Here is a 22,336-nt window from a genome sequence, read left to right on the forward strand (position 1 = left end):
TTCTACATGAAAACGTTTAAGTCTGACACAAGTGACAGGGAGCTTCGGATGTAGGAAAGGAATTTGCCATGTCTGGAGAACTAGAAAAAACTCTACGTTTACGTGCGGTTCTATTCTGCTTGTAGCTTGTTTATTATAAAAAAATTATATAAATGCTATTGATCAAGTGAACACATAAACGTACAGAAATACAAAATAAACAGTTAAAATATTATCAACTTTCATTAACTACATCAGATTAAATATATCATGAACATTTAAATGCAACAATAATGTTTAACTTTTACTACAAAATTCAGTCCCCTGGACAGTTTTAGGGGGTAAGTAAGTTTGTTAATTAGCTTAATAAACAGAAAAAATACATACAAAAAGAGAAAAATCCAGCCTTTTATTTTAAATAAATTTATTCCATTAAAAAAAAAGTTTAATCAGAAAACTAAATGTCTAAAGCAATTTTCCATTCATTTTTATTTAAGTTGGAATTGTTATGCAGTAATCCATGACTTTCTGTTTTACTTGGGTATGTATATGAGGTGCCACAGAGGTCAAACGATCAGAGAGCACACGATTCAAATAAGGACAAAAAGCAGGTTGACCTTCATGAGTCAGAAAATGGCTTTAAGAACCTATTCAATAGCTTCGATTATGAGTTCTTACAGCAGTTTATTAGCTGAAGAATAAGGACCAGAACTGTGGGCCTCCCTTTATACTGCTCTAGTCAGGTTACATGTTCAGAACTTCCTCTGAAGATCGGGTGTAAGCCATTCTGTAATAAACGTTGTTCCTTATTTTGCTTACAACATCCTACAACAGCTTAAGACAGTGTTGCTTATCTCTGTAATTTCCACATTCAGATTCTACTAAGCATAAAATCTAACATTTCCACTGCAATGGTCAGTGCATGTATATATTTTCAGTGTGATTAAGCTGCCTCACCATCATTTTAACTTCTTAGCTACACTCTATACTCATTGTTTGACTACATTGTCAATAATTGTAGAGGTGACTGTAGATACTAATACAAACCGAAGTACTTTCTTAATTATAGACTCATTATAACCTACAGTAAGTAATTTTGATCAAGTTTTCCCCATGAGGTGCTTCTTGGTGTTCTGCTCTGGCCTAAACACGATTATAAAACATTTAGGAGCAAAAATACAAACAATCAAACCAAAACTTGATGCTAAAATAGCGAAAATCTCCACAGCTACAGTAAATTTACCAGGTGAACTGACATACGCTGGAATAAAAGTGATCCAAACTGCACAGAATATCAACATGCTGAAGGTGATAAATTTAGCTTCATTAAAATTATCAGGCAGCTTCCGAGCCAGAAAAGCCAAAACAAAACACAGAAGAGCCAAAATCCCGATATAACCCAGAACAGCCCAGAAACCCACGTTAGAACCCAGGTTGCATTCAAGAATAATTCTTTCCTTGTAGTGTTTTAGATTTTTGAAGGGGAACGGAGGGGAGATTTTTAACCAACACACACAAATAATCACCTGAATGATCGTGAAGGTAACAACACTGAGTCTCTGCTGTGGAGGCCCAAACCATTTCATGACGTTACTGCCTGGAAGTGTCGCTCTGAACGCCATCAACACCACTAATGTTTTACCCAGAACACAGGAGATGCAGAGGACGAAGGTGATCCCGAACGCTGTGTGGCGCAGCACGCAGGACCACTCGGAGGGTCGACCGATGAAAGTAAGTGAACAGAGGAAACACAGAGTCAGAGAGAAGAGCAGCAGGAAGCTCAGCTCAGAGTTGTTGGCTCTGACTATGGGAGACGTTCTGTGTTTGTAGAAGATCGTCGCCACACACATGGTTAGAACGGCACCGGAGATGGAGAACACGGCGAGGATGATGCTGAGGGTGTCGTCCCAGGACAGGAACTCGATGGGTTTGGGGAGGCAGCTTTCTCGCTTAGGATTGGGCCAGAACTCAGGAGGGCAGCGCAAACAATCTAAAGAGTCTGATAAACGATATTAAGAAAACAGATCCAATGCAGAGATTTAAACACAACCTTGATTCAACATTATGTTGTGAAACCAAACCTGTTTTGTTGCTGATCTCTCCTTCAGCGCAGGGTATACAATCAAAACAACAGACAGGTCGTCGCTTCTGGACGGTTTTCCTGGTTCCTGGAGGACAGCTCTCACTGCACACTGACACCGGGACCTGAGCATGAGAATATTAGAGTCATTTCCTTCCTCATGCATTTGATAAGACATTATGATCAGATTATTATTTTAGCTTCTGCGTATAAAATATATACTCTACCTCAGTCTGTCCTCCAGCCCAGCTGATGGCACTGTTCATGATGAACTCCTGTCCTCTCGGTCTGGACGAATCGTACTGACCCACCATCGCAAAATTCAAAGCGCCGTCCTTCTTAAACTGCCAGTTTATAAGCTCATATACAGCTGGTGGATCTCCGCTGGAATCGAACGAGACCTGAAACCCATTCCTGGTCGTGAAGTTTACTCTTTTGAGCTGGTCAAGCATCTGCAGACGTAATTTACACTGAAACTATTAGTACTGTGTGGAATTATCTAAACTTATATAATGTCGTTTATTTATTTATTGTAGATGTGTGGTTCAAAAAGTTGGGACAGTATTTAAATCCAGACAATAATCAGAGTTTAGTGATCTGTATATGGTATTGTACACTTTTTTCTCATAGATTTTTCTGCCAGTTCCTAATTCCATTCCTACAACACAGTTGGTACAGGGCGATATAAGACAGGAAGGTATGTAAAATATTAATAAAAAGGCCTTTTTTACAGTTGGCGCTCTCATGATTTAAAAAAAAAGGTGCATTACTGAAAGGTTCTGTTGTTTGCAAGCATGGATGGGTCAAAAAGTGTGGGGACAAAGTTTCTCAACTCATAATTGCAAGGAATTTAAGGATTCCTCACCTACAGTCCCTAATACAGCGGTACCTTGTAACTCAATGTCCCCTAAACTCAAAATCTTTGAAACTCAACGCCCTTCGTCGTGAAATTTGTACCTTTACGCTCAAGGTGTTCAGTTTTTTTTAATATATAGAAACACTTAACCTCTCTTAATTAATAATAAGTTTCTCACTCGCTGTTTTACTACAATAAGTCACGTTAAATTTTGTGCACCGCCAGCGGCGCAAAAGCGGTTTTGTCACTTCTCATGTGAATGCGTCGGTGCTGAACGGAATACGGTATTCCAACATCAAGCATCTCCACCATTAAGAAGCATCAGGAAACAATGGAGAAGTAAAGCTAAAGTGCAGCTTTTATTGTATTTTTATTGATGCTTAACTTTTTGTAATTGTATTTCTGTGTTTATATTATATTTGTGTTATTTTCAGTGTTTAAGTGTCAAAAACAACCTCATTATTTTACATGAGACTAAAATATCTGCAGCTCCACGGGACCATGGACGCATTAACAGGTTTCCCAAACATCCTTATGGGAAAAAATACCTTGAAACTCAATGTCATTAAACTCAACGTCGCTCCCAGAACCGACTGATGTTGAGTTTTAAGGTACCGCTGTATTATTAAAAGGATTTAAAAATCTGAATCTGGTCCACCTGCAGTCCAGACCTGTTTCCAGAAAATGTGTGGAGATCCCAGACTGCACCAGCTGAAGTGTTATATCAAGCAAGAATGGTAAAAATAATTTTACAGTTATAAAAAATCAACTATTAAGAAATTGTGACCTAACACAGAGGTAAACATTCTGCCCACCTGAAGTTTTTGGGATGTTACAGCCATCAAATTAAGAATGAACTGTATACTGTACATACACGAAGCCAATAAAATGGATTATTGAAAACATATCGTGTGTTTGGACTGTTTTTAATGAAATACGGTGTAATTAAAGCACTTTATACCTGCAAAGGTGTAAATCTGATGCTCTTGTCGCACCGTGTGCCAGTACAGATGACGCCGTGGAGGGCGTACGCTATGGCATACGCTGCTTTATACACCATGTTACTGATGCGCAACTGAGACGTATCAGTGTACGCATTCTGCAGTGTTTTTATATCTTCACTACCATTACAAACCCGTGTGCCCTCAGAGATGCTCGTCTGCCCTTGGAGCTTACAGCTGAACGAGCTCTCCCAAAATTCTGTTAACAGAGGCGATTTTAAAGCCTCATCTGGACTGAGATCCAGCAGAAACTCATTCAGTCCTGGAATAACAGACTTCGGGACCCCGAACCCTATCGCCCCGGCACACATGTTATATTTCAGGAACTCGGGATCTGTGATCCAGGATTCGCTTCCTATCCACTGAAGAGGAGGCAGCGGCTGTCGGGTGAGCTCCTCCAGGAGAAAGCGAATGTCTCCTGTGGCCATGAACGCCACGATGATGCGGGCGGTCGACCTGCGGATCACGTCGGCCACTCGCTCCAGTTTACTGCGGGGTTGTGTCCTGTAGTAGGACTCCGAATACTCCACACAGATCCCCTCCGCCTGCGCAGTCTTGAGGAACGACGCCATCCTGTAATTTCCGTAGTCGGTGTCGCTGCGCACCGCTCCGATCCACGTCCAGCCGAAGTGTTTGACCATTTTCGCCAGGGCGGCTCCCCCGTGCTGGTCGCTGGGTATGGTCCTGAAGAAGGTGGGGTACTGAGTCTTATCACTAAAACATGCACAGGTAGCATAGTGGCTCACCTGCAGTTCAGACAGAGGAGGTAAAAATGAACCATTACTGAATTGCTTACAGTTAACAAACGTGCATGTTTATGGGTTCTACATCACATGTGATGATAATATAAAAATTGCTATTCTTTTTACTATTATATCAGGGGGGGGCCAAAAGTCTGAAACCACTAGTAAACATGTGTCTGAAATATATCCTGGTCAGGGTTGCACTGGGTCTGATTTATTGGAAAAAAGGCTAGAAACACCCCGGACAGGTCGCCAGTTCTAATAGCTCTAATGATCCTGACTGTACATCTTTGTGCTATTGGAGGAAGTCCACACGGACACAGGGAGAACATGCAAACTGTGGTGGCTGTGTGACCAAGGAATAGAACCCAGGCCCTTCTTGCTGTAAGGTGACTTTGCTACACATTGAGCACTGGGTCTGATTTTATGGGTAAAAGGCAAGAAACACCCTGGACAGGTCACCAGTTCTAGTAGCTCCAATGAACCTGACTGCACGGACACAGGGAGAACATGCAAAACTCACACAGAAAGGACCCTGGCTGCTCGACCGGGGAATTCTGTCCATTGACGCTGAGCAGCTAGCATCAATTAATATCTATTAACAGCTATAACCTGTTTTAAATATGGCAAAACCAAATATTAAGAAGATATAACTTTTTACTCAAAGTGTTATACGATTTGATTCAATATGATTTGTAATAATAAAAAATAAAAAAACAATAAATTAATGGAAAAACCTAAACAGAAGCATTTGTGCAGTTGGCTCCTAGTTTACACTCTTAAACTTCCATATATCGTTATGATAGATGCAGCAAAACGACCTTCACCTGCGGAATTCCAAACGGACCGAGCATTCTGGCTATGCTGACCGATGGGGTGGACGTGGAATCTCCAATAACAGCAGTTACAGCGGGAGACGTTAATTCTGAACACGAATCAGTATCGTTATACACAGGCTGGAAACCGTTTGCCAGCTGAAAGGCAACTTTCAATGCCATCCTTGGCGTGGCGCATGAATCTAGTATCTGATAGCCTAACGTAACGCCCGGAAGGAGGTCGGTTCGGTTGTTAATCTCCTGAACGGTGAATTCCAGAGCTCGAGCGAAGCGGAGCTCTCTGTAGACCATTCTGTTAGAACAAAACATATCAAATAAACATTAATACAGTGCAGTCTGAACAGAACGCACACACTAACACACTCTCTCTCATACACACACACACCTCCCTGAGCACTGTAACTGTGATGGCAGCTTGGTGAAGCTCATCTGCTCTGTCTTTATGTAGTCATGAATACCAAATATCCCTCCGATCATGAAGTCTCCATCCCTGAACAAGCCGAGGTTCTGAGGCTCGGTCCACAGTCTGCAGGTGACCGGGTTCGCTTCACACACCGCAGGACTGAGAGTTCTGATCCACAGAAATAATACTAATCTGTTCAGACTGGACGTGGCCTGCATGGCAGAATCGGCCGCATCGAGCACTCTGCAGGTCATTGCAGCTTTCTGATGTGAACGCGCTTTATATAACCACATTGCCATCATGCCTTGTCATTAAGTGTGGGTATAAAATGGGCACAAGGGGTGTGGTCATGTACGCAGTGTTAAAGTTTTCTTAAAATGTACTGGTCATAAATATACATACAGCAGCTTTTTTGTTATGTGAAGCTTGTTTATTAGTAGACAGTCACCCTGGTTCCAGTAGCTTTTATTTTAGATCTTTTTTGTTGATGTTTTTTTGAATACATATGACTATCTTACGGTGGCCGAGAAGTGCAAAACAAATTTACATTTCAGAAAACAAAATTACAAAAAAACAAAAACAAATTTACAACAAAAGCAAAAACAAATTTACAAGTGCTCGGGTACCCAGTGTTTGTAAATTTGTTTTGGCATATGTAAAAGTGTTTCAGCACTTGTAAATTTATTTTCGGCATATGTAATTTTGTTTTCTAAAATGTATATTTGTTTTGCACTTCCCGGCCGCACATATTTGACGGAAAAGGCAGGGACAATAAACCGGAAGTGCGTGTTGCTTACCTGCTGTCAATCAAACTGTTTCTCAGCGATAAAGTGAACGGAGTTTGTGATGGTGACGATAAACAAGGTTTTGTCTAGTTTGTGGAAATCATTTCATCCAGTTGACCCGCTATTGTTTTTCTTGTGGAAAGTTTTGTGCAGATGTTTAGACGTGGCGTGTGCATCTCTATTTACCGTCCGCTCTTCTAAACATCTAAGGAATTCCCACAAGAACAACAAAAGCGAAATAATGAAAATCATTAACACAAAATGGACAAAACATTGTTTATTAGGGACGGAACATTTGATACCGAGGCTTTAAAACTTGTTTCACTTTTGTAACAGTGGACTCAGTGTATCGGAACTTATATTAAAGCAGCAGCATGTGCGGGACTGATGAAGCTTTGTGCTGTGTTTTATCTCACTCACTATATAAGAGACAATCAAACCAGGGTTACCCACCGTCCTGTAACATCCACAATCCTGCTTTATCTGGAGACTAAACACCGCGTTCAGTACTGAACTGATACAGGACGCTTTGTTCCGTATTTTTATCAATGGGAGACGGTGTGGTGTATAAAACAGAAGGAAACTGCTGCTTAATTCATTATATTAAGTAGTGTTCACTTTTATTCTTAGTAACGGTGTGTGTGCGCTGGTTATAGCAGCAGGGGGGGACCTTACACAGTCATGAGAACAAAGGTTTTATTTATGGTGTTTAACATTTATTATTTTCATTCTTTATAATAATAAGTCAGAACCATATTTTAGGCAAAACAACGCACTCCGCCCACTGTGCTACTCATACAGCGGTTTATTAAACAGGTTATGTCACGTTACTAAGAATAAAAGTGAACACTACTTAATATAATGAATTAAGCAGCAGTTTCCTTCTGTTTTATACACCACACCGTCTCCCATTGATAAAAATACGGAACAAAGCGTCCTGTATCAGTTCAGTACTGAACGCGGTGTTTAGTCTCCAGATAAAGCAGGATTGTGGATGTTACAGGACGGTGGGTAACCCTGGTTTGATTGTCTCTTATATAGTGAGTGAGATAAAACACAGCGCCAAAGCTTCATCAGTCCCGCACATGCTGCTGCTTTAATATAAGTTCCGATACACTGAGTCCACTGTTACAAAAGTGAAACAAGTTTTAAAGCCTCGGTATCAAATGTTCCGTCCCTAATAAACAATGTTTTGTCCATTTTGTGTTAATGATTTTCATTATTTCGCTTTTGTTGTTCTTGTGGGAATTCCTTAGATGTTTAGAAGAGCGGACGGTAAATAGAGATGCACACACTACGTCTAAACATCTGCACAAAACTTTCCACAAGAAAAACAATAGCGGGTCAACTGGATAAAATGATTTCCACAAACTAGACAAAACCTTGTTTATCGTCACCATCACAAACTCCGTTCACTTTATCGCTGAGAAACAGTTTGATTGACAGCAGGTAAGCAACACGCACTTCCGGTTTATTGTCCCTGCCTTTTCCGTCAAATATGTGCGGCCGGGAAGTGCAAAACAAATATACATTTTAGAAAACGAAATTACATATGCCGAAAATAAATTTACAAGTGCTGAAACACTTTTACATATGCCAAAACAAATTTACAAACACTGGGTACCCGAGCACTTGTAAATTTGTTTTTGCTTTTGTTGTAAATTTGTTTTTGTTTTTTTGTAATTTTGTTTTCTGAAATGTAAATTTGTTTTGCACTTCTCGGCCACCGTACTATCTAGACAAATTTTATGTCATAATAAGATGAAAATTTGCACCTCATGTATATTTCAATAGGTGCAGTCAAGGTGCAAACCAGGATCATGTGTACAAGTCACCAGGTATGAAGCTTACGAAGCTTAATGACATTACAGAGCTGCCTAGATCATTCATTCATTCATTCATTGTCTGTTTTTACCACCACTTTATCCTGGTCATGGTCATGGTGGGTGCAATTTACTGGGCAAAAGGTTGGAAACACCCTGGACAGGTCGCTAGAACTTCACATGGCACACACACTCACACTCACACACACTCCTAGGCCGATTGTGTATCCTGACTACATGTCTTTGGACTGTGGAAACCGGAACCTCCGGAGGAAAAATGAAAAGAACATGCAAACTCCAATTGGAAATTGAACCCAGGACCCTCTTACTGTGGGGCGACAATGCTACCCACCAGAGTCTCACTCACTGTCTTTATCGCTTATCCAATTAGGGTTTCGAGAAGGGGGGGGGGGGGGGGGTGCTGGAGCCTATCCCAGCTTCTCAATGGGCACAAGGCACACACACACACACCCATTCACCTATAGGGCAACTCAATGTCTCCAATTAACCTGACTGCATGTTTTTGGACTGTGGGAGGAAACCTGTACCCCTGGAAGAAAACCCACTATAAATGGGGAGAAAATGCAAACTGCACACAGAAAGGACCCAAACTGCTCCACCTGGGAATCAACCCCATGACGTTTTTGCTCTGGGGCGACAATGCTACCCACCAAGCCACCGTGCCACCCGCCTGGATCATCAAATTAAATAGTAATAATAATAATAGTACATTTTTAGAAAATCCACGAGTGTATTTTTATAATTTATTTAAAGACAAACAGTTGTGGAAGTCTTTAAAAACCCAACATGGCATCGGGGTGATCCGAGGGCAGCAGCTAGGGGTCAGTACAGGCTTATCCATGTCACCAAAATCACACCGACGTCTAAAGCGAGACATAAAAGTAAACAAAATGTAAACACATCTCACAACTTTATCTCTCAGACTCACATAATAATGTAATAACATATATTTTAATTCAATAAAATGTCTTTATTTCTTCATTTTGCCCATAAGACAGCGTTTGTTCCAGGTATGTCAACAATTTTGGAATTGTTCAACAGTTCCAACAATCTTTTTTTGGCTTCTCAGCTTTGACTTCAACTACACCAAAACTGTCAAGTTCAGCACACCCTCTTTGTAGGGTGTCCAGTTTATGGACCGGTTTGTCCTCTTTTGGAAGCTTAGATGCTTCTAATGATCATAATTAATTTTCCCGTCGTTGGATTACGAACACGTCAACAGAAACGACTCGTATTTCACTGGTTTGAAGTGGGCGTCCACCACTTTATTGTGGAACATCCGGCCCTAAAATACTGGTTATGACTAAGTTTTAATAACCGTCATGCTGTCGACACACCAACACCAAAACCAGCGTCCAGCTCTGAGTGGTCGCTCAGCACCGACTCATTTGGAAGAGCAAGAAAGATGAACTTCATGCTTTTTGTATTTAAATAACACAAGTCGAGTGTAAATGTGTAGAACCTTCATTAATGTGCTGTTTCAATTATATCAATTAAGGTTTTAATTTTAGGTGCTATAGACACGATCCTGACTACCCACTGTCATGCCCTCCTTTTTAAGGTAATAGAAGGAGCCACCCTACCTCTATGTGTAACGAAAGTCTGGGTGAAACGGCAGGACACGAGTGCACAGACGTCAAAAACACGTTTAAATTCATTTAATATTAAATTAAATAAAGAAGCAAAACACAGAACTAACAAACAGCAGAAAAAAATTGAACACAAGCATTAGATGCCAACTAGAAACTACACAGAGGCTACTCTTTGTGCTAAGCTAAGTGCTAAATGCTAACAAGAACTAATCTAAGTCAACCACTAACGCTAAATCCTACTAACCTAAGCTAACAACAGATTAATGGAAACAAAGAGGAAAACCATAAAAACAACAAACAGAAAGGACCCAAACCGTGGACTGGTACCAGTCCGTTACTGGGCCGCACAGAAAGAATAAATAATTGGAGACGCTACAAGAGCAATTACGTTTCCAATACTCTTCAGGTGTTATTGTGTCCAATGGGAAGGTTCCTAGTATTTCCCTTAATACTCCAAGCAGGTAGTGTGGGTGCTGCTCAGCAACATCAGTCCTAACAACCAGGGTTCAAAATCCATCTGGGCTCTACAGCTTCCTTCAGTACAACAGTGTTTTATTTCCTTTTAATTTCCACGGTAAATCAGAAGTACGTAGCAGAGCAACCTGACCAAATGGCTCAACATCTGCTGTGGGAATTAGATCTGGAAACCCTATAGCACTGTGCAAATGGCTGGGAATGTCACTAGGGTCCTCGTCCCATGTAGGGTTGCCACCTGTCCCGGTTTTCCCAGGATTGTGCTTCTTTTTAACAGTCAGTCCAAAAAACTTTTACCTCTCTCCCAGGACACTTAATGTTCTGGTTTTCTAAGTGTTAGAGTTTGTGTTCCTACATGTTTTTTATCAGGCAGACCATCAGTTAGTAAGGAGTTCGGCATCAAAGCGGCAGTTAACGATAACTAATTGTGCTAAATCTTCTAATTAATAGAGACGTTATTCTCGAGTAAAGGCCGTTAACATGGGTGGCGAAGAAAATGAAGCGTTCATCTTACTTCAATAAAGACTAGGGATGTAACGATACACTCTATTTATGATGTGATGCGATTCACGAACCTGGCAACCCTGTAGTGACGTCAACCAGGCAAGGTGAACAGCGCCAGCGCCCTCTGCTGTTTAAAGTAATTATCGATTCATTATACTTGTAAACTGATTTGAATCGTTACACATGTGAATCGATTTTTAACTGTCTTGTGGTGCATCGTTACATCCCTAATAATGACTGGATGAAAAATGAAAAGCATACCCTGGGCGATCCACTTTCTGCTACCTGTTCCACGTGCTCGGTTAAAATGCTGCCACCGTTGGACCCTTGAGCAGGACGCTTAACCCTCTCAGCTCTAGGGGTGCCGTACAGTGGCTGACCCTAAGCTGTGACCCTAGTTACCAAGCAAACTGGGAAATGGAATCAGTATTTCATTGTACTGTACGTGTGTATATGTAGATTATTATTATATTGACTTAGAAATGATCACATATACATGATGAATTGTTGTCAAAGGCTTTTATTTAATAAAATTTCAATATGTACATAAATGTACCTTTAAATATTTTATCGTGATATGAAACAATATTCTAAAAAGCATAAAAGAGGACATATAGTTACTGTGCATATTTATAATGCCACATTTGTCATCGATATCTGGGACTCAAATAGATTTTGATCATGTTTTCCCCATGAGATGCTTCTTGGTGTTCTGCTCCGGCCTAAAAACGATTATAAAACATTTAGGAGCAAAAATACAAACAATCAAACCAAAACTTGAGGCCAGAATAGCAAAAATCTCCACAGCTACAGTAAATTTACCAGGTGAACTGACATACGCTGGAATAAAAGTGATCCAAACTGCACAGAATATCAACATGCTGAAGGTGATAAATTTAGCTTCATTAAAATTATCAGGCAGCTTCCGAGCCAGAAAAGCCAAAACAAAACACAGAAGAGCCAAAATCCCGATATAACCCAGAACAGCCCAGAAACCCACAGCTGATCCTAATCCACATTCTAGTATGATTCTTTCCTTGTAGTGTTTTAGATTTTTGAAGGGGAACGGAGGGGAGATTTTTAACCAACACACACAAATAATCACCTGAATGATCGTGAAGGTAACAACACTGAGTCTCTGCTGTGGAGGCCCAAACCATTTCATGACGTCACTGCCTGGAAGTGTCGCTCTGAACGCCATCAACACCACTAATGTTTTACCCAGAACACAGGAGATGCAGAGGACGAAGGTGATCCCGAACGCTGTGTGTCGGAGCACGCAGGACCACTCCGAGGGTCGACCGATGAAAGTAAGTGAACAGAGGAAACACAGAGTCAGAGAGAAGAGCAGCAGGAAGCTCAGCTCAGAGTTGTTGGCTCTGACTATGGGAGATGTTCTGTGTTTGTAGAAGATCGTCGCCACACACATGGTCAAAACGGCACCGGAGATGGAGAACACAGCAAGGATGATGCTGAGGGTGTCATCCCAGGACAGGAACTCGACGGGTTTGGGGAGGCAGCTGTCTCGCTTAGGATTGGGCCAGAACTCAGGAGGGCAGCGCAAACAATCTAAAGAGTCTGAACAGAATAGAATGTTTTTATTTGTCATGTGTACAGTACAATAAAATTATCTTTCCACATATCCCAGCATGTTTGGAAGCTTGGGGTCAAAGCGCAGGGTCAGGTATTGTACAGAACCCCAGGAGCCAACAGGGTTAAGGCTGGTACTCTGATTTGTAGACCAAAGCTCTGCCCAGTAATTAAAACCTTGTATCATCCAACACATTTTAGAAAAAGCATTATGTTGTGAAACCAAACCTGTTTTGTTGCTGATCTCTCCTTCAGCGCAGGGTATACAATCAAAACAGCAAACAGGTCGTCGCTTCTGGACAGCCTTCCTGGTTCCTGGAGGACAGCTCTCACTGCACACCGACACCGGGACCTAAGAAAGTCACGAAAGCTAAAATTAAATAAACAAATACATTTTTATAAACAAATATGGCAGGTTTTTCATTCTGTACCTCGGTCTGTCCTCCCACCCAGCTGATGGCTTTGTTCATTTTAAACTCCTGTCCTCTTGGCCTGGACGAATCGTACTGACCCACCGTTACGAAATCCAAAGCGCCGTCTTTATTAAACTGCCAGTTTATAAGCTCATAGAGGGCCGGAGGATCTCCGCTGGAATCAAACGAGACCTGAAAACCGTTCTTGGAAGTGAAGTTTACTTGCTTGAGCTGGTCAAGAACCTGCAGACACAGTTTGTTAAGTACAGCTGCATTAATTCTAAAATTTGTATGTACAGCTTTTAGGGTTTCTGTCTCTCTTGCTTGAATAACGTCCATCAGTGAAGCTGGGAACTCTGGGACAAGTAAAAAGGTCCACAGTGGACCTCTAGTCAGAAACTGACCACTAATGAAAGGCAACTGGATGACTATTGTGTACTCGGTCAGCACTTGGTCTGAGACTGCATGTCAATACTGAGTGCACCTTCATTATTAAATTACATTAGTGCTAATAGAATAGTACATTATATTAAATTATATAAAAGCATATATGTTCTAATAATATAATGTATATGTTTTCCCATCGATTTATACCTGCCAGGGTGAAAACTTAATGCTCTTGTCACATTGCAGGTCAGTACAGATGAGACCGTGGATGGCGTACGCTATAGCATACGCTGCTTTGTAAACCATATTAGTGATGCGCAGTTGAGACGTGTCAGTGTAGGAGTTCTGAACACCACTTAGGTCCTCAGTGCCATCACACACCTGGGTGCCCTCAGAGATGCCCATCTGCACTTGAAGCTTACAGCTGAAAACAGTTTCCCAAAATTCTGTTAACAGAGGCGATTTTAAAGCCTCATCTGGACTGAGCTCTAGAAGAAACATACGAAGTCCTGGAATTACAGACTTCGGGACGCCGAACCCTATCGCCCCGGCACACATGTTATATTTCAGAAAATCAGGATCTGTGATCCAGGTTTCACTTCCTATCCACTGGAGAGGAGGCAGCGGCTGTCGGTTGAGCTCCTCCAGGAGAAGCCTCATGTCTCCTGTGGCCATGAACGCCACGATGACACGGGCGGTCGAGCTGCGGATCAAGTTGGCCACTCGCTCCAGTTTACTGTGGGGTTGCGTCCTGTAGTAGGACTCTGAATACTCCACGCAGATCCCCTCCGCCTGCGCGGCCTTCAGAAATGATGCCATGCCGTAATTTCCGTAGTCGGTGTCGCTGCGCACCGCTCCGATCCACGTCCAGCCGAAGTGTTTGACCATCTTTGCCAGTGCGCTTGCTTGGTGTTGGTCGCTGGGGATGGTCCTAAGAAAGGCAGGGTACTGATTCTTATCACTCAGACACGCACAGGTAGCATAGTGGCTCACCTGGAGTTAAGGCAGTGCAAAAAGGAATCATTATTTCAACAAACTGACTGTAAAATATTAAATGTATTATTCTTACACATTGTTACACATGCCAAACCATTACCTGAGGAATTCCGAAAAGGCCGAGCATCCTGGCGATGCTAAGCGACTGTGTGGAAGCAGAATCTCCGATGACAGCAGTCACAGCAGCTTCAGATGTTGAACAAGAATCAGTGTTGTTTAAAATGGGTTCGAAACCATTTGCAAGCTGAAATGCATTTCTGATCGCCTTCGGCACCGTAGAGCAGGAATCGTGTATCTCATAGCCCAACGTAATGCCAGGCAGGAGGTCGGTTCTGTTGTTGATCTCATGGATAGTGAACTCCAAAGCACGGGCAAAACGTACCTCTCTGAAGTCCATACTGTTAGAAAAATTTAAATAATCTTATAATATCGTATTATAATCGTATTAAAATGAACAATTTACTTAAGCAAATATTTCATTAGTACATTTTGATACAAGCAAAACAGGACAGAAGGTAAATTACAATGTAAAAATTCTACAAATCCTATAAATAAAAGCTATGTACTCCAGAGACTCGTACCCAGAGCACTGTAACTGTGATGGGACCCTGGTGTAGGTAATCTGCTCAGATCTGACAGAATCATGAATAGCGAAAATGCCCCCGATTACAAAATCTCCGCTCATAAAAATGCCAGGCGACTGAAACTTGCTCCACAATCTGCAGCCGGTTGGGTTTGCTTTACCGGCTGCAGGACCGAGCGCGGTCACCCACACCATCCATACGAGTGGCATCAGACCCACGGTTAGCTGCATGATCGGTGGCTTTCAGTGCTCTGAAGGCCAGGACTGCTCATCTCGCAGGGCTTTATATAACCACCATGTTTTGATGCCGGGTACGTAAGTGCGGCTATGAAGTGGGCGTGGGGGCGTGGTTATACGGCAACTTAGAAAACATTCTGCCCCTGTTGTCTGTGTTGTTTTCTCATACTACAAATAAACAAAAGCAATAATAAAAATCTAATCAGTAAATATGTTTTTTTTGTGTTTTTTTTTTTTTTTAATTTAATAAAATAGAATTTAATAAAAGTTAAAAAAAAAGAATAATAAAATTCTTGTCTGAATTCTTGTCTATTAAAGGCTACCAGAATTGTCAGCGCACAAGCCCCAAGTGACCTGCAAAGGGGAAAGCAAGTTCCAGAATAATGAGCTTACTTGGGGTAGAGGAGTGAGCTTAACACATTAAATGTGCAAGCAGTTCCCTATTTCCCATGTCGTAATATCTATCATTTAAGAGAGATTTATGCAAGGCTGTCATTTATCATTGGGCCTGGCACATTTGGAAAGGACTACTCTGACCCCTACATTGGAGGTGTCCAACTTAATGATGACAGGAACCTCGGGGGCGGACAGTTTAAGGAAAGGGGCTGAGCTCCTCTTAGAGTGGTTAAGGGCGGTTAAGGGTGCCACAATGGTACTTAATTTTCTGATAAACCATCTAAGTAAGTTATCAAAGCCCAGGAAATGTGCCAACATACCAAAAAACCGAGGTGGGGCAAGGCTAATTGATGATGTCCTTTGTTTTGTCTGGGTAAATCTGAAGACTTTGTTGCCTTCCTTGAATATGACAAAGCCAAGAAAGGCCACAAAGCTGGTGTCAAATTGCAGCAAGCTGGTGTCACCAATTGCAGAATGTGCCTCACACATGATACATGATGTCAAGATTCTTACTATAGGTAATAATGTCATCTAGATAGACAAATGCGTCATTATGGAACCACTGGGAAATGGTCAGGGTGTTCTTGAGCCCAAAAGACATTATCTTATATTCGTACTGGCCCTAAGGGGTGAACAAGGCAGTTCTTTCATTAATTCCATTGTAGTGCAGAAGTCCAGTTTGGTGGGGAATGCTGCAGACTGCTTGGTGTCCTTCTACTCCGGAATGATAAGACTTAATAGTTAGATTTTATTATTTTTTTTGTAAGACAGTTTACTAATTAAACACAATGATATTTATTAAATAATATATTTTTCCAGAATTATTAAGTGGACTGTGTGTTGAAATGGTAGGGGCTTTATACTTTTTATGGACTGGATTTTCATTGACGATCCAGTCTGTTGTAATTGTGAGTTGTATCATTGCTAAGCCAATACACAGAAATGTTATATACATTTTTATGTACATCATTATATTTAATGTTACATCCAGATATGCTTAAAATAATGTAAAAATTATAATGTTCCCATCACTTGTTGATATGACTACAATGTTCTAGTCTGGCAAGAGATCCCCCAACCCAGGACATTTGATTGCCCCCAGTGTCCATTCATGGTTATGGCCTTGACTCACTAGTATCTCTCATTTTCTGGTCCTCTTTCTGCTTAAAAATGATTATGGTTATGTTTAAAATATATTATTAAGTGAATGTTTGCTCTTGTTGTATTAGAGGGTAAAATTATCTCAATATAGTTTATGTATTTAGTGTAGGGTACATGTTTAATTTTGTGTATAACTGAATAAAGAAACCATACATTTCTATTACATTTTAATAAATCAGTTTGCCATTTATAATAAAAGTCCAAATATAATTATATTATAGTTAACTGTTGTTTACACAAATGGTTTACAGACTTTATAACAGAACAAATGTACTGTTAACAAGGAGAAATTACTGATTAATATTTAAATAAATATTATAAATATTGTAGTGGTGGCACAGCGGTGACAGTAAAGTACTTGTAGTAGGAATCCTGATGGTTCAAGCCATATCACTGCCAGTTTAGTACCTTTGGGCCCTCAAACAAGGTGTTTATAATATAAAGTGAAGTACAATAATAATAAAGGTGGACAATCTTAGAGGTCTGTAATGTGTTCTTAAATATATTTTAACTATGTTTTCCCCATGAGGTGCTTCTTGGTGTTCTGCTCCGGCCTAAAAATGATTATAAAACATTTAGGAGCAAAAATACAAACAATCAGACCAAAACTTGATGCTAAAATAGCAAAAATCTCCACAGCAACAGTAAATTTACCAGGTGAACTGACATACGCTGGAATAAAAGTGATCCAAACTGCACAGAATATCAACATGCTGAAGGTGATAAATTTAGCTTCATTAAACTGATCTGGAAGTTTTCTAGCTAAAAAAGCCAAAACAAAACACAGAAGAGCCAAAATCCCGATATAACCCAGAACAGCCCAGAAACCCACAGCTGATCCTAATCCACATTCTAATATGATTCTTTCTTTGTAGTGTTTTAAATTTTTGAAGGGGAACGGAGGGGAGATTTTTAACCAACACACACAAATAATGACCTGAATGATCGTGAAGGTAACAACACTGAGTCTCTGCTGTGGAGGCCCAAACCATTTCATGACGTTACTGCCCGGAAGTGTCGCCCTAAACGCCATCAACACCACTATTGTTTTCCCCAGAACACAGGAGATGCAGAGGACGAAGGTGATCCCGAACGCTGTGTGGCGCAGCATGCAGGACCACTCCGAGGGTCGACCGATGAAAGTAAGTGAACAGAGGAAACACAGAGTCAGAGAGAAGAGCAGCAGGAAGCTCAGCTCAGAGTTGTTGGCTTTGACTATCGGGGACATCCTGTGTTTGTAGAAGATCGTCGCCACAAATACAGCCATGACGGCCCCCACGATGGAGAACACAGTCAGGATGATGCCAAGAGTTTCATCCCAGGACAGGAACTCGACGGGTTTGGGGAGGCAGCTGTCTCGCTTAGAATTGGGCCACAACTCAGGAGGGCAGTGCAAACAATCTAAAGAGTCTGAGAGATAAAAGTATAGTAATATTAATAAAGCAAAATCACAACCATATGAGCCAAAACTATGCAAACAGCCTATTTTTATATATGTTTTATATAAGACTGTAATACACATGGTGTTGGACCTTAAACTAAGCAACCCAACAGTCTCATCTTATTGCTTATATATTATTTATTTCTACAGACCTGGGTTTCTGTCAATTTGTTGCTTAGTGGTTAACATACTGGACTAGAGATCAGAAAGTTGCTGGTTCAAGCTGCATCTCTGCCAGGTTGCCACATTTGGGCCCCTGAACAAGGTCCTAAACCCTTAACTGCTTGAATTGTATAGTGACACAAGACGCCTTCTAAATGCCGTAAATGAAACTTTTATCATTAAAACTACTAAACAAATTGAACACTCAGTAAAACACGCTAGAACAAACTCGTGAGTTTAGATCTCAGGTCTGCTACCAGCCGGCCGGGCGCCTAAATGGACAAAGATCGGCTCATTTAAGGGTGGGGGGTGCTGGAGGGGATTCCTGATGACTGCTGCAGTTACGACCTCTGCTGGCTGATCGATGGCGCTGCACAGAGGTCTGCATCAGTACAGGAGGTAAAATACAACCATTAGATTGGGAGAGGTTAATATAATATATAATATAATAATGTTGAAATTATCTACAATAAAACCAAACCTGTCTTGTTGCTGATCTCTCCTTCAGCGCAGGGTATACAATCAAAACAGCAAACAGGTCGTCGCTTCTGGACGGCCTTCCTGGTTCCTGGGGGACAGCTCTCACTGCACACCGACACCGGGACCTGAGCAGACAAAGGAGAATAAAAGACATCAGGAGAACAGGTCTGACGTTTATGTGCACACCATGAAATATGGAAATAATGTGAAAAAATATGGGAATTGTCAATTCTTTACATATTTTTTTAACCGTACCTGATACTGTCCTCCCACCCAGCTGATATTTCTGCTCATGATGAACTCCTGTCCTCTCGGCCTGGACGAGTCGTATTGACCCACAGTCACAAATATTAAAGCCCCGTCTGCCTTCACCTGCCAGTTTATAAGCTCATAGAGGGCTGGAGGGTCTCCGTTGGAATCAAACGTGACCTGAAATCCATTCCTGGTCGTGAAGTTGACTTTTCTGAGCTGATCAAGAACCTGCAGACATAATTTAACAGTCGTTGTCTAATGTCACCGTAAATATTAATATACTGGTTTAATAAACGTGTTTATACCTGCCAGGGTGAAAATTCAGTCTTTTTGTCGCACTGTGTGTCAGTACAAACAAGATCATGAAGGGCGTACGCTATGGCATACGTGGCTTTGTACACCATGTTAGTGATGCGCAGCTGAGATGTATCAGTGTACGCATTCTGCAGTGTTTTTATGTCTTCACTACCATTACAAACCCGTGTGCCCTCAGAGATGCTCGTCTGCCCTTTGAGCTTACAGCTGAACGAGCTCTCCCAAAATTCTGTTAACAGAGGCGATTTTAAAGCCTCGCCTAGACTGAGATCCAGCAGAAACTCACGAAGTCCTGGAATAACAGACTTCGGGACGCCAAACCCTATCGCCCCGGCACACATGTTATATTTCAAGAAATTAGGATCTGTGATCCAGGTTTCGCTTCCTATCCACTGAAGAGGAGGCAGCAGATGTCGGAGAAGTTCCTCCAAGAGAAGCTTCATGTCACCTGAGGAAACAAACGCCACGATGATGCGGGCGGTTGACCTGCGGATCACGTTGGCTACTCGCTCCAGTTTACTGCGGGGTTGTGTCCTGTAGTAGGACTCTGAATACTCCACGCAGATCCCCTCCGCCTGCGCGGCTTTGAGGAACGCTGCCATGCCGTAATTTCCGTAGTCCGAGTCGCTGCGCACCGCTCCGATCCACGTCCAGCCGAAGTGTTTGACCAGTCGTGCCAGTGCGGCCGCTTGGTGTTGGTCACTGGGTATGGTCCTGAAGAAGGCAGGGTACTGAGCTTTATCGCTCAGACAGGAGCAGGTAGACGAGTGGCTCACCTGGAGTGCAGAGAGGAAAAATAAACAAACATTGGTCAGTCAGGACGATCATTAGATAGTACTGAGTAGAATAAATAATATACCTGTGGAATTCCGAAGCGACCGAGCATCCTGGCTATGCTGAGCGACTGCGTGGAAGCAGAATCTCCGATGACGGCAGTCACAGCAGCTGAAAATGTTGAACAAGAATCAGTGTCATTTAGAACGGGTTCGAAACCATTTGCAAGCTGAAACGCCACTTTGATCGCCTTCGGCACCGTAGAGCACGAATCGTGTATCTCGTAGCCCAACGTGATGCCAGGCAGGAGGTCGGTTCTGTTGTTGATCTGACGTATGGTGAACTCCATGGCACGAGCAAAGCGCAGCTCCCTGAAGTCCATGCTGTGAACACAGGTAGAAAAAAGATGGACAATAAATAACATGTAACATTAATACAATGCAGTAAACATCATTTGTTTATATTTTTAAAACAACCACAGTTTTCTGGAGCATTTCCTTCATAGGCTCGTACCCAGTGCACTGGATCTGAGCTGGCAGCTTGGTGTAGGTAACCTGATCAGAGCTTGTGTAATGATGAAGCGTAAAAATGCCTCCGATCACAAAATCCCCGTCCATGAAGATATCCGGCCGCTGGCGATCACTCCACAGTCTGCAGCTCATCGCCTTCGCTTTACACGCTGCAGGACCGAGCGCCGTCACCCACAGAACTGACACTAACGGTATTAGTATGGAATTGGGCTGCATGGCCGGATCAGAGGCGTTCAGAATGTCAGAAATCTGAAGGCCAGCAGAGCTCCTGTGTGGCGCTTTAAATACTCTGCTGCCATGCCTCAGCAGATATCGTTAGGGCACGAGGGGAGTGGTTATGTATTTATTATTGGGTCTAATTATAGAATTAATGTCTTGTGTAGAGTTTTTTTCAAAGTAACGTAAGAATTATCATTTATTACTTCCAACAAAACAAACATATTTAATCATTATTATAATTCAGTACATTTTAGTCATATTGATCTTAAATGTATTTACATTTACAGCATTTAGCAGACGGCTTTATTGAAAATGACTTACAGTATCGTGACTTACACATTCTGAGCAGTTGAGGGTCAGGGGCCTTGCTCAAGGGTCCAACAGCAGCCTTGTGACCTTGTGATTACTAATCCAGCGCCTTAACCACTAGGGTCCAACTACCTAACATGCAAACTTTACACAGAAGGAACCTGAATCGCTTCAGCTAGGATTCGAACCCAGGACCTTCTCACTGTAAGGTGACATATTTTGTGTTGTGTGTGTGGATTGAACTGAGAGAGATATGTTTGGCATCCTGAGAGACATGAGGCCAGTACAGTACAGTCAAAAAGACATCCTCGGTCCAGTGTCAGTACCAGACATTAACAAAAAAGAAGTTCCAGCTTATTGGGACTATTGTTCGCCTAAGTGTCAAGGACTTTGTTGTTGTGCTGTCAGCATCCTATCATCCTGATGTGCACTTACCAAGCACTTCATTAGGTGCACCTTTCTAGTATGTATTAATGGATTATTTTCTAAATGACCCCAAAGAAGCCACATATGATCAAGGAGGCCCAAAGAGCCCCAAACGTGTATGTGCAAAGCCAGTTTGCAAATGTGTAGGCCACGACTTTAACGTCAGTGGATGAGGAGAGATTGTGAGACAGTAAAGGCTCACCGTGAGTCTCATCGAAAATAGCCGCTTTGCTCAGCGCTCAGCTTGAGCAGTGCGGTGAAACGTCATCAAAGTGAATAACCATCAAATCCAGTCTAAAAGCATCCACGTGTATCTGAGTGTGGCTGGATTTCTTCTCACTGAGTGAAGGTTTTAAACTCTTCTACAGCTTTTACAGTAGAGTTGAAAAAGCTTAACGTGGCTTAACGTACTAAAAGAACGGCCCAGGAACTTTAAACTTCTCTCAATTATTACTGGTCATAAGTGTTTCTTCTGTTGAAATGATGAACCTGTGGTGCAAAAGGAAAATAATAATTAATAATAATAATAATAATAATATGCTAAGTTTGTATGGCCTGAGTTTCTTTT

The 22,336-nt window shown here is 41.7% G+C and overlaps 3 protein-coding genes across 3 annotated transcripts; all 3 read right to left on the reverse strand.

Moving 5' to 3' along the window:
• Window positions 1–1,079: 1,079 nt before the first annotated feature.
• On the reverse strand, window positions 1,080–6,125 carry LOC134322901 (extracellular calcium-sensing receptor-like). Its single transcript, XM_063004314.1, has 6 exons — window positions 5,881–6,125; window positions 5,487–5,787; window positions 3,877–4,662; window positions 2,287–2,511; window positions 2,061–2,184; window positions 1,080–1,978 (listed from the first exon to the last, which is right to left on the reverse strand). The coding sequence occupies exons 1-6, from the start codon at window positions 6,114–6,116 to the stop codon at window positions 1,080–1,082; spliced, it is 2,571 nt and encodes an 856-aa protein (XP_062860384.1). The 5' UTR covers window positions 6,117–6,125.
• Window positions 6,126–11,776: 5,651 nt separating this feature from the next.
• On the reverse strand, window positions 11,777–15,276 carry LOC134322902 (extracellular calcium-sensing receptor-like). Its single transcript, XM_063004315.1, has 6 exons — window positions 15,059–15,276; window positions 14,584–14,881; window positions 13,695–14,480; window positions 13,119–13,343; window positions 12,916–13,039; window positions 11,777–12,675 (listed from the first exon to the last, which is right to left on the reverse strand). The coding sequence occupies exons 1-6, from the start codon at window positions 15,274–15,276 to the stop codon at window positions 11,777–11,779; spliced, it is 2,550 nt and encodes an 849-aa protein (XP_062860385.1).
• Window positions 15,277–17,371: 2,095 nt separating this feature from the next.
• On the reverse strand, window positions 17,372–20,988 carry LOC134322903 (extracellular calcium-sensing receptor-like). Its single transcript, XM_063004316.1, has 6 exons — window positions 20,798–20,988; window positions 20,370–20,667; window positions 19,501–20,286; window positions 19,199–19,423; window positions 18,945–19,068; window positions 17,372–18,270 (listed from the first exon to the last, which is right to left on the reverse strand). Exons 1-6 carry the CDS (start codon window positions 20,944–20,946, stop codon window positions 17,372–17,374), a joined length of 2,481 nt encoding a protein of 826 aa, XP_062860386.1. The 5' UTR covers window positions 20,947–20,988.
• Between the last annotated feature and the right edge of the window lie 1,348 nt (window positions 20,989–22,336).

Source organism: Trichomycterus rosablanca, chromosome 11 (assembly GCF_030014385.1).
Source record: "Trichomycterus rosablanca isolate fTriRos1 chromosome 11, fTriRos1.hap1, whole genome shotgun sequence".
Lineage (NCBI taxonomy): Eukaryota > Metazoa > Chordata > Actinopteri > Siluriformes > Trichomycteridae > Trichomycterus > Trichomycterus rosablanca.